Source organism: Microcaecilia unicolor, chromosome 8 (genome assembly GCF_901765095.1).
Source record: "Microcaecilia unicolor chromosome 8, aMicUni1.1, whole genome shotgun sequence".
NCBI classification, from domain to species: Eukaryota; Metazoa; Chordata; class Amphibia; order Gymnophiona; family Siphonopidae; genus Microcaecilia; species Microcaecilia unicolor.
Genome location: NC_044038.1, coordinates 195,616,616 through 195,636,813, shown reverse-complemented (window position 1 = coordinate 195,636,813; position 20,198 = coordinate 195,616,616). Strand labels below are relative to the sequence as shown.

Here is a 20,198-nt window from a genome sequence, read left to right as displayed (position 1 = left end):
AACAAAGGACTCAAATACATATCCACCTTTGCATCCAGTTTTTCATATTTAAGCGCACAACTGTGGAACGCACTGCCAAAAGCAGTAAAAACTACGCTCGACCACCTAAATTTCTGGAAAGCACTAAAGACAGAACTGTTCAAAAGAGCATACCCCACCGACCCAACATAAAATACCTGGACACCTGTGACACAATGTAGCCAAGGACCGTAATGGACATTACCTGACTTTTCCTCCCCTCTCCCTATCTAAGTTCCCCCCAACTGTACCTACCATATATGTACTTCATTCTTCCACAATATCGCTTTGAATTAATCCAAACCATGTATTTGTTCAGACTAGAATCGGCTAACGCCGTTAACGTTAATATGTAAGCTACATTGCGCCTGCAAAAAAGGTGGGAACATGTGGGATACAAATGCAACAAATAAAATATTTTCATGAACCTGTTCTTAGAATACTTAGTCCCCTTTTTCCCTGATGGCTACAAAGAGCCTCAGGATCTTTAGGTGGTAAAGACACACCCTACAGCTTCTCCTCATAGCAAAAAGTTTTACTATGTAATATGAAGCACTGGTGGCAACACTGTCAAAAATAAGGGTGTGGCTGGCTGAAACATAAGATTCTTCCAAGGTGTACTAGTCACAGCTCAGGCAAACGCGAGTTTCAAGCTATGAGCAAACTGTTTTTCACCAGTAAAGACACAAAATGTTCAAAGCTCACTATTTAGAAAATTAGTGTACACAAATCAGAACACAAAGAAAAACAAAAAAACAGCAGCAAGTAACATCAGCCAAGTGTGATGAAAGATACCTTTATATTTCAACGGTTTTTATTGAAAACAGTGTACATTGTGTCAACCTCAAATATTCAATATATACATTCCGTCATATCATTCCCTTCTAAACAACCAGCAAACAAATTGGGCCTACTGTTTTCACTTTGTGTTCCTTTTCCCCCCGTTCCCCCCCCCCTTTCCCTAATCCCCCCTATTCCCTAACCTCCCCCCTCCCTTCCTGTTAACCCTCCTATTAACCTTCCTCCCCCCCGGAAAACTCACAATCATCTTAAAGAGGAATTATCCCACTCACAACTTCAATATAGTGTCTACAGCACATTAAGCACAAAACTTTTACCCTTAGCTGATAGGGTATCTATATATTTTCCCCAGATCTTCAAAAACTGATTCTTTCGTTTTGGGGATCCCCTGGCTTCTCTGGCCTCCCACATCAGAAGCTGATGCACCATATTCCGCCAGTGCCAGAATTCCGGCACAGCCTCCGAGGTCCAATTTTGTAGTATGCATTTCTTTGCCAGAAGACACCCCTTACGAAAAAATAATGTTTCCTCTGAAGTATTCCCTCTAAATGACCCATAGATATCCAGCAACATTTGTGAGGGAGTTCCTATTATTTCACAAGACAGCAGGTTTGACAGATAGTTGGCCACTCTAGACCAGAAGCCCTGTATGACTTCACAACTCCAAAATGCATGATAGAATGAGTTTTCTGTAATTTTACATCGTAAGCATATTGCATTTTGTGTTCCCCCACATTTTGCTAGTTGAACTTGTGTGAAGTAGGCTCTATGAAGTACCCGAAATGCACATTCCCGATATTGGGCTCCACTTACTAAATTTGCAATACCCTTCACTTGTCTGTTAATGTCCCAATTGGGGAGGGCTATTCCCAAATCTTTCTCCCACCGTTCTTTAACTATTTTCAAGTTTTTATTCATCCCCACCGGACCTAATGCCTTATACACTTCAGAGACTGATGGCTCAGTGTCCGAGATTCCCTCAAAGAATTCTTTCAACTTGGACCCTGATTTTTGTCTCAATTTCTCCCCATCTAAAGAATGTATAAAATGTTTCAGCTGGCAATAAGCAAAAGTGTCCCCCCATTGCATCGGCTCATTACCCAGTATTTGTTCTCGCGATTTTATCTGCCCTTCCTCGCCCATTATATCTTCCAAATACATTAGTCCTCTTTCCTCCCATCTTTTAAATGCTGGATTCTCCAAGCCTGACACAAATTTAGGGTTCCCCCGAATGGTCATTAATTCCGTGACTTCAGTGTCCACTTCCAGACATTTTCCCAGAAACTGCCACGCCTCACGTAGCGGCGTCAACAACAAACTGTGACTTAGATGTTTAGGGATCAAAGATCTCTCCACTTGCAACAATGACACCAAACGATATGGAGCATAGTATGCCTCTTCCATCTCTAGGGGGGTATAACTATTCGATTCAAAAAGCCAATCTCTAATATGTCTCAATAAACATGCCATATTATATAGTTTCATGTTAGGCAAGCCTAGTCCCCCCTGTGACCAACCCCCCCATAGCAGCTGGTATTTCATTTTCGCCTTTTTGTTCGCCCAGCAAAATCTCATTACCAGTCTGTAGAACGTTTTCAGATCTTTGTTCAACAGCCTAAGGGGAAGGGTTTGCATGACGTATAGCCAGCGCGGGAGAATTACCATACGTATAAGCCCCAAACGACCTATCAAAGAAAGTGGCAAGGTTTCCCATTTTTCCAGCTGTTGTTTAGTTTGAGCCAAAAGTTGTTTTATATTAAGTTTATAAAGGTCCCTAGTCTTCGTTGATAGCAAGATTCCTAAATAGCGGAAGTGCCCCCTTGCCCACCGCAACGGAAACATCCCTGGCCAGGCTCTATTCATCTCTTCGTCCACAGCCAGTGCCTCTGACTTTTCCAGATTTAACTTAAGACCGGAGAAATCCCCAAATTCTTGAAATGCTTCTAATAAAGCTGGCAACGATGTCTCCGGTCTCGTGATCACAACTAACAAGTCATCAGCAAAGGCCGCCAATTTGAATTTTACCGTACCCAAGGTTACACCATGAATTTCTGCATTAGAATATACCTCTCTTATCAATGGGTCCAAATACAATGCAAACAATAACGGTGACAAGGGGCAACCTTGACGAGTTCCTCTCTCTATCCTCACATTTTCTGAACAATTACCGTTCACCAGCACTCTCGCTTTTGGTGAGGTGTAAAGAGAATTAACCGCTCCCAAAAACCATCCGTCAAATCCATATTTTTCCATTACTGTGAACAGAAACTCCCATTTCACACGATCAAAGGCCTTTTCCGCATCAAAGCTTACTACGAGTGCTGATCTATTTGCCTTACCAATCTGTTCCAAAGAGATTAGAATCCGCCTGAGATTCTTAGATACCACTCGACCTTTAACAAAACCCACCTGTGCTTCGTGCACCAGTCTTGGCAACACTCGACCCATTCTGTTTGCCAGTATCTTTGCAAAAATTTTAACTTCACAGTTTAATAATGATATGGGTCTATAAGATTCAGGTAGAGTCACATCCCTCTTGGGTTTCGGGATTAATATGATACGCGCTATATTCAATTGGTCTGGCAGTGACCCCTTCTCCACCCATTCATTATATGCTTCCACCATTGGTGGCAGAATGGTCTCTCCCATCAATTTATAAAACTCTATCTTCAAACCATCCGGTCCAGGAGTTTTCCCTGATTGACTACTTCCAATGGCCCATCCCACCTCATCACTAGATATAGGGGTATTGAGCTGATCTCTCTCCCCATCAGTCAGTCTCGGAGAATCCAGATTGTCCAAATATAAAGTACTGTCAAGGCCTGAATTATCCCTTTCTGCATATAATTGCTGATAGAAGTTCTGGAAAATATCTCGGATTTCCACGTCCGAATGGCATAGTTTACCTGTCTGATCTTTCAAAGCTGTTACTGTACGGGTAGCCTGTTTCCGAGCTATAAGTCGCGCCATCATCTTCCCACCTTTACCCCCAAATTTGTATAATTGATATTTATAATAGGTTTGTGATTTCACCTCACGTTCATGGATCAGCGTATTCAGCATCACTTGTGCCCCTAGGAGCTCCTTTCTAGTATGAACGTTTGGAGTTTCACCAAATTTTTTCGTAACGTACGAATCTGGGCCTCTAATCTCAAAATTTCTTTGTCCCTTGCTTTTTTAAAATGGCTGACATAGCTGATCATTTCTCCTCTCATGACAGCCTTGGCTGCTTCCCAATAAGAAGAGGCACTCTCAACTGAGTTTTCATTAGTAGCTTTATATTCATCCCATTTAGCCAACAATCCCTCTTTAAAGCCTATATCTTTGACTAAATAGCTCGGAAAAGACCACCATCTCATTTTCTCTTCCATCCCCGTTGGTTGCCACTTCACCCATACTTCTGCGTGGTCTGAAATAGCGTATGGTCCTATTCTCGACTCTCTAACCCCTCCCAGCAGTGATCGAGACATCAGTATATAATCTATCCTCGATTGGGTATTATGCGCCCTCGATATATGAGTATAGTCCCTATCTTGTGGATGTAACACTCTCCATACATCTAACAGGTCTAATACAGTGCAAAGATTGGGCAGCCCTCTCGAGGGCCAGTGTTTTAGCGTAGGAGGAGGCTGAGATTTATCCAGTTCTGGGTCACACACCATGTTAAAGTCCCCTCCTAGGATTAATGGGATGGGGTCTACTGCAGTAAGTATGTTCACCAAACTTCTGTAAAATTGAGCCTCAAAGTGGTTGGGAGCATATATGCTGCCTAATAGTACCTGCTGTCTTGCTATTATCACCTTACCAAAAACATAGCGCCCCTCTTGATCTTTAGTCACATCACTCATTTCTGTCACCAGCCCTTTCCTGATTAGAATAGCTACTCCTCCCTTTTTCCCTTTAGCTGGTGCGGCTACACACTGTCCTACCCACCACCTGGTCAGCTTTTCATGTTCTTTATCCGAGAGATGTGTTTCTTGTAAAAGAGCTATGTCAGCTTGAATTCTTTGCAGATATTTCAAAATTTTTGATCTTTTGATGGGTGAATTAATACCACCCACATTCCATGTTACAATTTTTATCATTTAAGGAACATAAAAGCATCCTATTTGCCATTGAAACCTATCTTCTGAAAGAGGCCACCCCAGCCCATGGCCCCCCTCAGTTACCTCTGTGTGCTGTAGGTTAGTGTGTTCCAATTCCTCTCTACCTCTGTAGTGTTTATATTTACCCTTTGAGTTTTCCGTCTTATGACCATCTGAATCCCCTTCCCTTATAACTCCCCTTCTCCTCCCAGATCCCCCTCCCCATCCCCTTTTATTATCCCTGCTAATTCCCCCCACGGAATTTAGTCACGTTTGACCCCCCCCCCCTTGCTATTCCCCGCTCCTTAAACCGGTTTAACTTGTACTCTCATTTACATGTAAGAGCCTCTATATTCCCTTTAACTCCCTTTTCCCCAGATTTAAAGTTTACAGTTTTCCCATATATTATCCCACAAAAATGCTCCAATCATGTGAACCTACTACAACTTCCTATAACTGTCAAACAATTTTACCATTTCAACCATTCTTTGATTATTCTCTCAGTTCTGCTAGCCTGCAATGAAGTGCAGAAGTATATAAAACCAAAACAGTTATCTCAACTCTCTTCCGCATATCATCATGTCTTCATCCATAGGCTTGGTTCCCAACTTTAACAGACTGTATTTCACCTCTTTGGTGTTGGGTCAATCAGCCGATCAGATAATTAAACCATTTGTTCTGTAATAACTCAGCAAAGCCGGAGGATTTAAATCTCTTATAGCAGTCCCTTTCTCTCCTGCTTCTCTCCAATCTATTTCTCCGAAGCCTGCTGGTCATTCTCATTAATATGTCCACTTCTATTATATTTCAGAGTTGCCAATATCCCAGTATAGTTACAAATATTACTTCTATGGAGCTCCAATTAGTTTCTCCATTGTCTTTTAATTCGCATCCCAATGCTCCTCTTTTGTCCAGGAGTCAGCAACAGGTCATACTTCAAAACTTACTTAAAATTATTCTGCGCATTGTAAATGTCCGCCGCTTGCCGCCAAAAGAAGCAATTCTTTACTTAAATAACTTTCAGTTGTAACATGTGCCTTTCTTTACCTTATTCATCTCTCGTCTGCAGCAGTTGTTTTACAAAGTCTTGTGCCGCTTGTGTTGTTTCATAGGTTTTCGTCGCAGACTGATGGGTTACCCGTAGTTTCGCCGGGTACAGCAAGGTAAATTTAACCTTATGTTGGATTAATTGGGAGCAAATTGGTGAAAAGCTCCTTCTCTTCGCCGCAACTGCCGCCGAGTAGTCCTGGAAGCAAAGGATTTTTTGGTTATTGTATTTAAGAGCCATACCTCCTCTCATAGCTTGCAATATCGCTGTTTTTTGAACAAAATTCAGGAAACGGCAGATAACAATCCTGGGCCTGGCGTCACCCGCTCTCTGCATCCCCATGCGGTGTGCTCTTTCAATTTGCAACGGGCCCTGCTCTGTGCTCAATTTTAGTTCTTTCATCAGCCATGTTTCAAGGAAAGTACGTAGTTCTTTATCGCTGATTTCTTCGGGGAGCCCCACGAAGCGTAAGTTATTACGTCGGGATCTGTTTTCTAGATCCTCGAGTTTCTCAGCTTGGTTTTCTACCAGCTTTTGAAGTTTAGCATATTTTTCTTCTACAACTCCCGTACGGTCTTCCAGGGCCCCCGTGCGCTGTTGGTGCGCTACCAGGTCTTGGCTCAACTGCGCCATATGATTTTGTAATCCCTCCAATTTTGAATTCAAGCCTTCCAACTTTTTATCTAGGATCGCCTCCATCGCGGTCGTCACCTCTCCCACAATCTCCGCTGCCCACGCCGACCCGACTGCAGAGGTTGGCGGGCTCGCTGGGGCCGCCATTTTGTCTTCCAGCGCTTTACCCTTGTCTCTGTCCTTTTTTAGCGATTTAGCCGTCATACCTGCTATCAATCTCTCTTTCGGCCGCAGAATCTTAATGTGTCAGCTTTCCGCTAGCAATTGTGGTTCACACCGCCTTGTTTCTGGAGTTAATTCGATGGGAATTACAAGGAGGTACCTGGAGCTAGTCTAGCCTCGACCGCTCCGGTACATAGCGTCACGTGACCTCTGAAAGATACCTTTAATAGAACGAATAATCATCTCTTATCTAAATCAGTTTTGCCGTTTGTAAATCCAGATACTAGAAATCTCGTTTCTTTAATTTAATGGAAAGGGGGAGGAAGAGCAGTAACAGTTTCACTTATCTTTTGCTGACAGTTACTAATCAATGTCATCATTTGTACTTTAAGCAGTCCAAGGACCATTTCCCACTGTCCCAGCCATTTAAATTCTCTTTCTGCTCTTTTCAGTCATCAAGTAACTTCTTATTTTTAATCACTAAGGGCCTGTCTAGTAAGGTGAGCTAGAGTCTTTAGCTTGCACTAATACTAGAGAGACACCCATAGGAATATATGGGTGTCTAGAATTAGTGCACACTAAAAACACTAGCACACCTACAGCACAGCTTAGTAAGCCCTAAACTATTAGGGTGCTCAACAAACCACCACAATGTAAAAAGAATATACAATTTGGCAACACTATAACAGGCAATTTCAATTACCCCAATATTAACTGGATTAAATGTCAGAAAATCCTAAGGAGGCAAAGCTCCTATATGAAATAAAAGGACTACTTCTAGTAGCGCTTTAGAAATGTTAAGTAGTAGTAGTAGCAACTCACTCAGGAGTCAACAAGGGGAGGGGGTTGAGTTATTTTAGATCTAGTCCTTGGTAGAACGCAAGACTTGGTGCAAAAAGATAACAATGTTGGCTCTGCTTAGCAACAGTGATCATAACGTGACAAATTATTTATTCACTGAAGTGAAAAGACAAAGAAACCTACTGCGACAGCTTTAAGTTTTGAAGTGGTAACTATGATAAAATGAGGGAAAAAAGAGCTACGAGGAGCAGCTGCAAAATTAAGAGTTTAAAATCAGGAATGGACTTGGTTTAAAAATACCATCTTTGAAGCCCAGACCTACTTTGACGCCACATCTGCAGCCCTATGAAGAAGTCACAACATCGGGAAAAAACCACCAAAGCCATCTGTTTGACTGAGGCCCACACCAAATCATACAGGGTGTCTGCAAAATAAGCAAACCCTGATTTCATCTGGAGACCGAGCCACCAAAACCAGATCCCAAATCTGGATTTTGCTCACCGCTGCCAAAACCAGCTATGGCAAGCTCTGGGAGAGTACAAACTGCAGACAGGGCCTGGCGGGCCATAGCAGAAACCTCAAAAGTGTGGTTTAGAGACACCTGCTGGCACCAATCCTGCATGCCCTTGAGCGCCACCCCTCCCTCCAGCGGGAGAGTGGTCTTCTTAGTCACTGCCATGACCAAAGCATCCACCTTAGGGAGGAGGCATTTTTATTTACTGCATTTGTATCCCACATTTTCCCACCTCTTTGCAGGCTCAATGTGGCTTACAATACATCATGAATAGTGGAGACATAAGAAAATATACATTTAGCATTACAGAAGGATCTTGGGTAACATGATAATGATGAAACATACTAATAGTTAACAAGCAAATAATGTAAGGCAGTTCTGGATATTTATTTTATTTTTGTTACATTTGTACCCCGCGCTTTCCCACTCATGGCAGGCTCAATGCGGCTTACATATTGTATACAGGTACTTATTTGTACCTGGGGCAATGGAGGGTTAAGTGAGTTGCCCAGAGTCACAAGGAGCTGCCTGTGCCTGAAGTGGGAATCGAACTCAGTTCCTCAGTTCCCCAGGACCAAAGTCCACCACCCTAACCACTAGGCCACTCCTCAACTGGAACCTGGACCACCACATCCAAATCCAGCAAAGGAGCCCCCCAGGGAAATAGGAATGGCCAAAAGGTCTTCTGAAACCAGACTCTCTTGAAAAGATAAGCCTGGTGCATCAGAAAACAAAGTCTGGCGAAAAAAAGGGGACCAGCAGTCTCAGAAAAACCCAAAGGAACCCAAGAGAAGAGCTGTTTCCCACCCCACTCCCCAACACACAAATCAAAGTTGCAGGTCGGGAAATATCAGGAGTTGACATCAGCCGAGAAGAGGAGGCTGCGTCAGCCGGCGCCGGCAAAGTGATAAGCATTCCAGCCATATCAGAGCGGGAAACTGGCTTGCTAGGGAACAGGAACTTTACTGCTTCCCACCCCAGCATCTGAACATTCCACCACACAGATTGCCGCCATGGAGCATCTGCTACTGCAGCGGGAACATCTTTCAACTGCCTCCGCTGCCAAAACTAGAGCGTGGTATCCACACGCTGAAAAAGAAAGAAAGGAAGGGACTCACCAGCGCCTCCCAGGGAGCAATGGAGACCCACAGACACAGCAGCCTGCTGCCCAACTGGAACACAGGCTAAACAGCAAAGCACTAAGAGACAGTGAATCCCTGCACTGCCTGGTCCCGACAACCTTTTTTTTTTCTTTAACTGGTGAGGAAAGCTAGTGCTCTAAAACCCAGAAGGCAAGGGGGACAGGGTGAAGCAGGGATCCAGAAAACCGAGTATGCCCCTAAAGTCGGCACCACCAGCCACACACCTCTAAACTCAACTGGCTCACAGGACTGAGGAGTAACCCCAACAGACAAATCCAGGAGCTACTGAAGAGCTGTCCACCACCTGCTGGAGTAGAGATATACTGAAGTGAAGGAGGAGCTGACCGTCTGGTATCACTGCCTTCAGCTTTGTAATCTCTATCTCCACCTGCTGGTAGATGGACACAACACACCAGTTCCTGGACTTATCTGCTGCATACGCCAAGTAAATAATATTTAAGGGTGAACTAGAATAAATAAAATCTCACTGAACCTGGAAGATGTAATAAACCAAACTGACAAAAGAATACTAAAATCATCTGGATCAGATCATATATTCCCCCTCACCACGATAATGAAAAAGGCAACACTAAAATTGCAATCTGTAACCTGTTATCAAAATCGTCCATGGTATCTAAAGATTGGAAGGTAGCCAACTTAATATCACTAATTTTTAAATAGGGTGCTGGTAAGCCCAAATAGGTACTTATAAAAAAAAAATGATAGCAACTATAAAGAACAAAATTACTGAACACCTAGACAAACATGGTTTAACAGGACAGAGTCAACATGGATTCGGTCAAGGGAAATCTTGCATCACCAATTTACCACATTTTTTGAAGACTGATAAACATGGGATAAAAATGAGCCAGCTGATTTAGTATATCTAGAGATTTTCAGAAAACTTGAAAACAAAAGTCCCTCATGAGAAACTCCTGAAAAAAAATTAAAAAGCAATGAGAAAGGAATTAATGTTCGGTTGTGAATTGGGAACTGGTTAAAAAAAAAAAAAAATAGACCGAAAACAATATGGCTAAATTGCCAGTTCTCTCAGTGGAAGAAGGTTAAACAGACAGTTCTCTCAGTGGAGTGTCTTAGGAATCTGTACTACAATGATGCTTTTAAATATTTATAATCTGGAAATGGGAACAGTAAGTGAAGTGATCAGATTAGCAGATATCACAAAAATATCCAAAACTAACTGCATGAGGACTTCAGAAAACTGGAAGACTGGTCATCAAAGTGCAAATGAAATTTAATGTGGACATGTGTAAAGTGAAGCACATTGGGAAGAATAATCCAAACTATATGATGCTAGATTCCACATCAGGAGTCACAATATAACACAAAATCTAGATGTAATTGTAGCCAGCATATTGAAATCTGCTGCACAGTGTGCCAGAAGCTTAAAAGGCTAAATAGAACATTAGGAACCATTAGAAAAAGATTAGGAAATAAATATTAAAATGCCTCCATTGCTCTATGATGGAAGCTCATCTTGAGTACTGTGTACAATTCTGGTCACTGCATCTCAAAAACAAATATAGATCAATTAGAAAGAGTACAAAGGTAAAATTATGTATAATCATACCTGATAATTTTCTTTCCATTAATCATAGCTGATCAATCCATAGACTGGTGGGTTGTGTCCATCTACCAGCAGGTGGAGATAGAGAGCAAACTTTTGCCTCCCTATATGTGGTCATGTGCTGCCGGAAACTCCTCAGTATGTCGATATCAAAGCTCCATCCGCAGGACTCAGCACTTAGAGAATTACACCCACGAAGGGACACTCTGCCCAGCTCACCACCGCCGAAACGGGGGAGGGGAATTAACCCAGCTCATCCCCACACAAGTGGGGGAGGGGAATCCGTCCAGCTCATCCCCGCGGAGCGGGGGAGGGACACCACACCCGCCGATGCGGGGGGATCTGGCTTATCCTGCAACCGCAACCGCGGGAGGAGCTGACTGACCCTAACACCGCCGAAGCGGGAGGGGTACAAAGCTGCCCTACAGCCGCACGAAGCGGGAGGAAGTGCCGGCAGAATTTATGTCTCAATCCAGCCCCGTAAAACGGAGGGGAGAGGAATGCAGCAGCTCACTGTAACACAAACTCGTCTCAACTCTTGAAGAATCCAAGTGAAAGAAGAACTTGAACACGAAGTCCTCCTGAACAGGAACTGAAGACTAAACTTGAACCTGAAATGCAACCAGAATATAAACAATACAGATATCTGGGAGGGGCTATGGATTGATCAGCTATGATTAATGGAAAGAAAATTATCAGGTATGATACATAATTTTACCTTCCATATCATCATGCTGATCAATCCATAGACTGGTGGGATGTACCGAAGCAGTACTCACCCAGGGCGGGACATAGAAATCCCTGACCTCAACACTGAAGCTCCAAACCGGGCCTCCGCCCGTGCAGCCACAGTCAAACGGTAATGCTTGGAGAATGTATGAGCCGAAGCCCACGTTGCCGCCTTGCATATCTCTTCCAAGGAGACGGATCCGGCCTCTGCCATCGAGGCCGCCTGAGCTCTCGTGGAGTGAGCCTTCAGCTGGATAGGCGGCACCTTCCCCGCGGCCACATAAGCCGCTGCAATGGCTTCCTGGACCCATCTTGCCACTGTAGGCTTAGCAGCCTGCAGACCCTTACGAGGACCTGCAAACAGGACAAACAGATGATCCGATTTCCGGAAATCATTGGTCACTTCCAAGTATCTGATGATGACTCGTCTCACATCCAGATATTCAAGAGCGGAGTACTCCTCTGGGTAGTCCTCCCTACGAAAGGAAGGGAGACAGAGCTGCTGATTCACATGGAAGCGAGAACCAATCTTGGGCAGGAAGGAAGGCACTGTGCGAATAGTCACTCCTGCCTCAGTGAACTGCAGAAAAGGCTCTCGACATGAGAGCGCCTGGAGCTCGGAAACTCTTCTGGCTGAAGTGATAGCCACCAAAAAGACTGCTTTCAACGTCAGGTCTTTCAGAGATGCCCTCGACAAGGGTTCCAAAGGCGGCTTCTGCAATGCTCTTAGCACCAGGTTGAGAGTCCACGCAGGCACCACTGAGTGCAGAGGAGGGCGCAGGTGATTAACTCCCTTGAGAAAGCGCACCACATCTGGCTGCGAAGCCAGGGAAGCACCCTTCAGGCGGCCCCTGAAGCAAGCCAGAGCCGCTACCTGGACTTTAAGGGAACTGAGCGACAGGCCTTTCTCCAGACCTTCTTGCAGGAACGCCAACACTGAAGAAATTGGAGCAGTGAAGGGAGAAAGTGAGCCTGCTTCACACCATGCTGCAAAGATACGCCAAACCCCGGCGTAAGCAGTAGAAGTAGAGCGCTTCCTCGCTCTCAGCATAGTGGCGATGACCTTGTCTGAGAAGCCCTTCTTCCTCAGACGCTGCCGCTCAATAGCCAGGCCGTAAGACCAAAGGGAGAGGGATCCTCCATCACCACGGGACCCTGATGTAACAGGCCCTGCTCCACTGACAGCCGCAGAGGATCGTCCACTGAGAGCCTGAACAAGTCCGCATACCAGGGACGTCTGGGCCAATCCGGACCCACCAGGATTACCCTGCCGGGATGCTTTGCCACCCGGTCTAGCACCCTGCCCAACATGGGCCAGGGCGGGAACACATAGAGGAGCTCTTGTGTCGGCCACTGTTGGAGAAGAGCATCTACTCCCAGGGATCGAGGGTCCCGTCCTCTGCTGAAAAAGCGCGGCACTTGGCAATTGGCCGATGACGCCATCAGATCTAGGCTCGGCTGGCCCCAGCGCTTCGTGATGTCCAAGAACGCCTGAGCAGATAGTTGCCACTCTCCGGGCTCCAAGGTATGGCGACTGAGAAAGTCCGCCTTGACATTCATGACTCCGGCAATGTGGGCCGCTGAAAGCTGCTCCAGGTTCGCTTCCGCCCACTGGCAAAGACTCATAGCCTCCTTGGCTAGAGGGGCGCTCTTGGTACCTCCCTGGCGGTTGATATAGGCCACAGCCGTGGCATTGTCCGACAGGACCCGTACAGGCTTCAACACCAGTACCGGGATGAACTCCAATAACACCAACCGAATGGCTCTGAGTTCCAGGAGGTTGATAGACCACTTGCCTCTGCAGGAGACTAGAGCCCCTGCGCTGTCCTTCCCAAGCAGTGGGCTCCCCAGCCCATCAAAGAGGCGTCTGTCGTGACGACAATCCACTCCGGGGTCACCAGAGGCAATCCTGCAGACAACTTGTCTGTCTGCGTCCACCAGCTCAGCGCCTTGCGCACTGCTGGGTCCACGGGAAGGCGCACAGCATAATCCTCCGACATCGGAGTCCAGCGCAGCAGCAGAGACAGCTGTAGTGGTCTCATATGAGCCCTGGCCCAGGGCACTACTTCCATCGTGGCCGTCATAGAGCCCAACAGCTGCACGTAGTCCCAAGCCCGAATAGGAGAGGCTACTAGGAACTAGTCCACCTGAGCCTGAAGCTTGACAATCCGATTGTCTGGCAGGAACACTCTGCCCACTTGGGTGTCGAATCGAACTCCCAGATACACCAGGGACTGAGTCGGGCGCAGCTGGCTCTTCTTCCAGTTGATGATCCATCCCAGGGAGCTCAAAAGAGCAACTACCCGGTCCATAGCTTTGCCGCACTCTGCATAAGAGGGGGCTCGGATCAACCAGTCGTCCAGATAAGGATGGACTTGTACTCCTTCCTTTAGCAGGAAGGCCGCTATGACCCCCATTACTTTGGAAAAGGTCCGCGGAGCAGTAGCCAACCCGAAAGGGAGGGCTCTGAACTGGAAGTGTCGTCTCAGGACTGTAAAACGCAGAAAGCGTTGGAGAGGAGGCCAGATGGGAATATGCAGGTACGCTTCCTTGATGTCCAAGGAAGCCAAGAGCTCTCCTGCCTTCACTGCCGCTATAACAGAGCGGAGAGTCTCCATGCGAAAGTGCCTCACTTTCCAGGCCCGATTGACCCCTTTGAGGTCGAGGATAGGCCGGACAGAACCTCCTTTCTTTGGAACCACAAAGTAAATGGAGTAACGTCCCTTGCCAATCTGATTTTTTGGCACCGGAACGACCGCACCCAGGCGGATCAGGTTGTCCAAGGTCTGCTGCACTACCACAGCTTGACCGGAGACTTGCAGGGAGAGAGTACAAACCTGTCTCTTAAGGGTTGGCAGAACTCTAGCTTGTAGCCGTCTCTGATGACTTCCAGCACCCACGCGTCTGAAGTTATAGTGGTCCACTCGCCCAGAAACGAGGACAGCCGTCCTCCAATCTGCACTGGGGCGTGGACCAAGGCCCCGTCATTGGGTACGAGACCCTGGGGGAGGACCGGAGGGAGCACCTCCGGGACGGCGGTCTCTGCGAAAGGAATGCTGCTTGGGGGAGAAATTCCTCTTGAAGGAAGAGGGGGCAGAGGAACCCGACTTGCCCGGGCGGTACCGATGGGCTTCCTGCAACCGTCCTCTGGAGGTATCAGGACGAGTACTAATCCGAGCCCTGACCTCTGGTAATTTCTTGCCCTTAGATGTGCCGAGATCGGTCACGATTTGTCCAGCTCGACCCCAAAGAGCGGCTTGCCTTTAAAAGGCAATCTAGCCAGGCGGGATTTAGAGGCGTGGTCAGCAGACCAATGTTTCAGCCAAAGCCACCGCCGCGCAGAGACTGTCTGAGCCATGCCTTTAGCTGAGGCTCTCCAGACAACATACAGCAAGTCTGCCAAATAGGCTAAGCCCGATTCCAGGGCCGGCAATCAGCCCTCAAGGAATGATCCGAGGGGAAAGCCCGCTGCACCATAGTCCGGCACGCCCTGGCCACATAGGAGCCGCAAACTGAGGCCTGCAAACTTAAAGCAGCTGCCTCAAAGGACGACCTTAAGGCCGCCTCCAATCTTCTGTCTTGGGCGTCCTTTAGGGCCGTGCCACCTTCCACCGGCAACGCCGTTTTCTTAGTCACCGCAGTGATTAAAGAATCCACGGTAGGCCACAGATAGGCCTCACGTTCACTCACAGCCAAAGGATAGAGGCGGGACATAGCCCTAGCCACTTTAAGGCTCGTTTCCGGGACATCCCATTGAGCCGCAATTAAGGTGTGCATGGCATCATGCACGTGGAAGGTTCTAGGCGGGCGCTTCGTCCCCAGCATAATGGCAGAGCCAACAGGGGCTGAGGGAGAGACGTCCTCCGGAGAGGAAATCTTCAAAGTGTCCATGGCCTGTAACAACAGGTTGGGCAAATCCTCTGGGCTAAAAAGCCGCGCTGCAGAGGGGTCATCCGCTCCATCCGAGCGGGGATCTATCTCCTCCAAGGAATCCGCAAAGGATCGTTGGGAGACCTCAGACACGCTGCCCTCATCTACATCGGAGGAGACAAAAGTCCTCCAAGGCCTGGAAATCAACCCGAGGGCGTTTACCTCTGGGAACCTCAACCTCTTTATCAGAAGAGGGAGCAGGGGCAGCGTTTTGCATGAGGAAAGCCTGATGCAGCAGCAAAACAAACTCGGGGGAGAAACCCCCCAGACTGTGCACTTCCGCAGCCTGGGCAACAGCCCTAGACGCACTCTCAACCGGCGCTCGTAATAGCAGGGGAGAGACATGCTGCGCATCCAAAATGGCGTCCGGCGCGAAACTCCGTGAAGGAGCCGCGCGGGAAGAACGGCGCTTAACTTTAGCCGCTTTTGTGCCGTCGCCCAAATTAAGGGCGTTCATGGCATTAATGTCTCCAACCTCAAGGGCGGCCCCGAAGAAGCCGTCCGAGCCGCGTGGCCGGCCAAGATGGCGGAGGCGAGGAGCGGGGGATGGGCGTTTATGGCGGGAAAAAAACCGCCACGCCGGAGGAACGCCCGGGACATTCATCGGTCACTAAACTATCACCCATCAAGGGCGAATCAGGTTGTAAAACCCCCGCATCCCCTCTAGAAGCGCTCCAGCGATCCGGGGAGCGACCCTTTGCGCCCTCGCCCTCCGACGCCATTGCCACGAGGAGAAGAATCGGGGAACCCCCTGCCCGCTATAAAAAGGTAAAATTACCTGCTTGCCGCTCCGAGCTGTAACGAACTGGTGTCCCAGTGAGTAGCTGCAATGAACGTTTAAAGAAACGTCGAATTAAACGCCTTTAAAGACGTTTAAAAATATTTTTTTTTTCTTTTTTTTTTAAACGGAGCCAGCGGGAGGGGGGAGAAAAGGAGGGACCTGGCACCACCAGGTTTGCACTTGCTCAAAAGAGCCCTCAACCCCAGGCCTCAACAAAACCTAAGGATTAGGCTTGGAGGCCTAGCCAGAGCTGCTGCTGTGTGTGACCACCACCTGCTGAGATAGAGAACATACTGGGGAGTTTCCGGCAGCACATGACCACATATAGGGAGGCAAAAGTTTGCTCTCTATCTCCACCTGCTGGTAGATGGACACAACCCACCAGTCTATGGATTGATCAGCTTGATGATATGGAAGAGACCAAATTATAGTGATAGAACAACCCTCATATGAGGAAAGGCTAAAGAGGTTAGGGCTCTTCAGCTCTGAAACAGACAACTCAGGGGAGGATAGGAACAGATCTATGAGAGCGAGTACCAAAACTAGGAACACTCCATGAAGTTACACAGTATAGTAATATTTTAAAGACAAATAGGGAAATTCTTTAACTCAACACAGAGAACCCTGTTTACTAAGCCTCGCTAAAGTCATCCATAGTGTTTAGCACATACTAATTTTAGTGTGTGCTAAAAATGCTAGCACACCTTAGTAAACAGGGTCCATAGTTGAATTCATTACTGGAGGATATGATAACAGCAGTTCACAAAGCTGCATCTAGAACTGTTTGGAGGTTAGGCCCATAGGCCATTATTAAGGAAGACCAGGGAAAAGCCACAACTTATCCCTGGGTATCAGTGGCATCAAGTATTGTTACTTCTTGGACTCTGAAAAGTACTTGTGACTTGGACTGACCTCTGCTGGAAACAGGATACTGGGCTAGGCGGACCTTAAACCCAGTATGACAATTCTTACATACTTATTTAAAAAATTCTATTCCACTCCATCACCAGTGTTCTAGGCAGATCACTCCATTATATTGCTGTATAAATGTGTGGTATATGTAATGTGAGAATTGTTTGTGTGTATATTGTATGATACACACAAACAATTCTCACATTACATATACCACACATTTATACAGCAATATTACCTCCCTCTTTCTTTCATCCATCACATATCTTTTAATGTTAAAGTCCTTCATATGCATATCTAAACAAGTAAGTTTTGAAAGCTTTTTAAAACTCCCCATCTCATGAATCTCTCTCAATTCCAATAGTAACTTGTTCCAGAGTTAAGGCCCAGCAATAAACTCCTCCAGTTTAACAATTTGGTAAACATTTATCTATAGATCGTAAGGATCTGCTTGGTTGACAAACAAGAAGTTTAGTAGCTAACATGGCTGATGTTTGATTACTCAGTACCTTAAAAACCAAACAATATTCTAAATCTTATTCTATAAGATATTGGTAGCCAGTGCAGTTCCCATAGCACTGATGTAATATGCTCATATCAACTATATCCACCTAAAACTGTTGATACTGAGTTTTGAGCTACTTGTAATGCTAAGTTAGTTGCTTCTAATTCCTAATACCATTGTAATCAAAGCAAAACAAAAATCATACTCTGGACTACCAAACGAAAACTCTCCTGGTTCAGCAATCCTTTCAAGCATCTCACAATTTTAATTTAACGACGATATCTGTAATAATTTTTTGTACATGAAATTTCAGTATCATCCTATGTTACGCATTGATCAGCTGTCTCTCAAATTCAAAAGTCTCAGGTACATCCTCACTAGGATAGCCAGCTAAGATCAGAATACGTTTTTTTGGAAACATTCAATTTCAGGTAACCTACTATCAGGCGTAGCCTAGTGGTTAGGGTGGTGGACTCTGGTCCTGGGAAACTGGGGAAGAGTTCGATTCCCACTTCAGGCACAGGCAGCTCCTTGTGACTCTGGGCAAGTCACTTAACCCTCCATTGCCCCAGGTAAAAATAAGTACCTGTATATGTAAGCCGCATTGAGCCTGCCATGAGTGGGAAAGCGCGGGGTACAAATGTAACAAAAATAAATAAAAAAAATCATCCATGTCTAAATCATTTGTAAGTACATTTTCAATTTCTCAAACACTTTCTCAATCATATCATCAATTGGAACTATAAATTGAGTGTCATCTGTGTATATTCTGAACTGTACCCAAAACTCGTGAATTTGCATTACGGCAGATAGACATGAGCCTAGTAGCACTTGTTGAAGTATTTAACTCTGATCTGCCTGATTTTTGTATTACACAAAAAAACTGCCTTCCTTGCACTAATGAAGAAAAACTCACGACATTTTTACCCAAACTAATTGGCTCTCGTCTCTGAATCAAAATATTATGATCCAATATATCCAAGGCAGTCGTAAAAGCCAGTGCTACTAACAAAAAGCGCTAACTTATCAAATCCTACCCTAATCGCATCAATTAGGGAAGTGTTTCTGTATCCTGAATCACTTGAAATCCGAATTGAGATCTCATGCTGTTGTAAAAAATAAAATAAAAATCAGTTGATCGTATACCAATTTCTCCATTACTTTAGCTAAGAATGGTAAAGAGATTATCTTCTATAATTAGCTAATGAAGACATCTAATGTATTATTCTTCAAAAGGGGTCTAACTACACTGTTTTTTTTTAAGTTTCTGAAACTAAACCATCAAAACATTAATAATTTTCATTCAAAAAAAAAGAGGTACCACAGAAATGTTTAAGGCCTTCAATACTGGAGATGCATAAATACCTTAGGTAATGTTTGTCCAATTAAACACTTCAAAATCTAACAAATTAAGATGCGTCAGTGCCAAATGACAAGTTCTAAAGACAAGCAGCACATATATACTCTACCTGCAGACCCCGCCTCCAAGAAAACGTACAAAAACAGCTCTTATGCAAAATTTTAATATTAAACCAAGATAACTTCAGTCCTTTGAACCCTCGGGGGTGAAATACTTCTCTGGTTAGCAGCAAAGCTACCTAAAACAAATCTGCACATACAACCGGCGAACAAAGACCCAGAAACGTGGGGACAGCTAAAAAGCTAACGTTAGCTGACCAAAGATACGGTTAACAGACCAAACCCACCTCCCCTCCTAACCTTGGCCAGCCGGATCCATGTTTCCAAGAAACAACTGGTCCCTATTTAAGTCAGGGCCGGAGGTTCCGGTACACGACGGCCGGAAGTTGTCGTATTAAGTTGACAACAGGAGACAGCATGACGTCACAAAGCTGAAGCCAATCCATTCTTCCTTTCTTTCTCCTCCGCGCAGCCGTCATCCTCATTCACCCAAAACCAAGCAATTCAATGAGCTGCTGCATCTAAGTTGTCGTTCATTATTGCTGTTAGCATTTTTATTTGATTTCACTTATATTTTCAAACATGCCGGCTTGTGCAGAATACGGATGTACACAGAGAAAGTATTGGTTTCATCGGTTAGAGTAGTAATTAGTTGTAAATCATAGTAACATAGTAGATGACGGCAGAGAAAGACCTGTACGGTCCATCCAGTCTGCCCAACAAGATAAACTCATATGTGCTACTTTATGTGTATACCTGACCTTGATTTGCATCTGCCATTTTTAGGGCACATAGCCCCGCCTCCCAACCACTAGCCCCGCCTCCCACCACCAGCTCTGCCACCCAATCTCCGCTAAGCTTCTGAGGATCCATTCCTTCTGAACAGGATTCCTTTATGTTTATCCCACGCATTTTTTAATTCCGTTACCGTTTTCATCTCCACCACATCCCGTGGGAGGGTATTCCAAGTATCCACCACTCTCTCCGTGAAAAAATACTTCCTGACATTTTTCTTTAGTCTGCCCCCATTCAATCTCATTTCATGCCCTCTAGTTCTACTGCCTTCCCATCTATGGAAAAGGTTTATTTGCAGATTAATACCTTTCAAATATTTGAACGTCTGTATCATA

The 20,198-nt window shown here is 45.6% G+C and overlaps 1 protein-coding gene across 1 annotated transcript in view; it reads right to left on the bottom strand.

Annotated features, from left to right (window-relative positions):
- The window catches only part of TPD52L2 (TPD52 like 2), a 184,055-nt gene extending 164,614 nt beyond the window's left edge, over window positions 1-19,441 (bottom strand). Inside the window, 1 exon segment of the mRNA XM_030213589.1 lies at window positions 19,369-19,441. Within this exon segment, the coding sequence (XP_030069449.1) occupies window positions 19,369-19,387 (19 nt within the window). The 5' untranslated portion in view covers window positions 19,388-19,441.
- Between the last annotated feature and the right edge of the window lie 757 nt (window positions 19,442-20,198).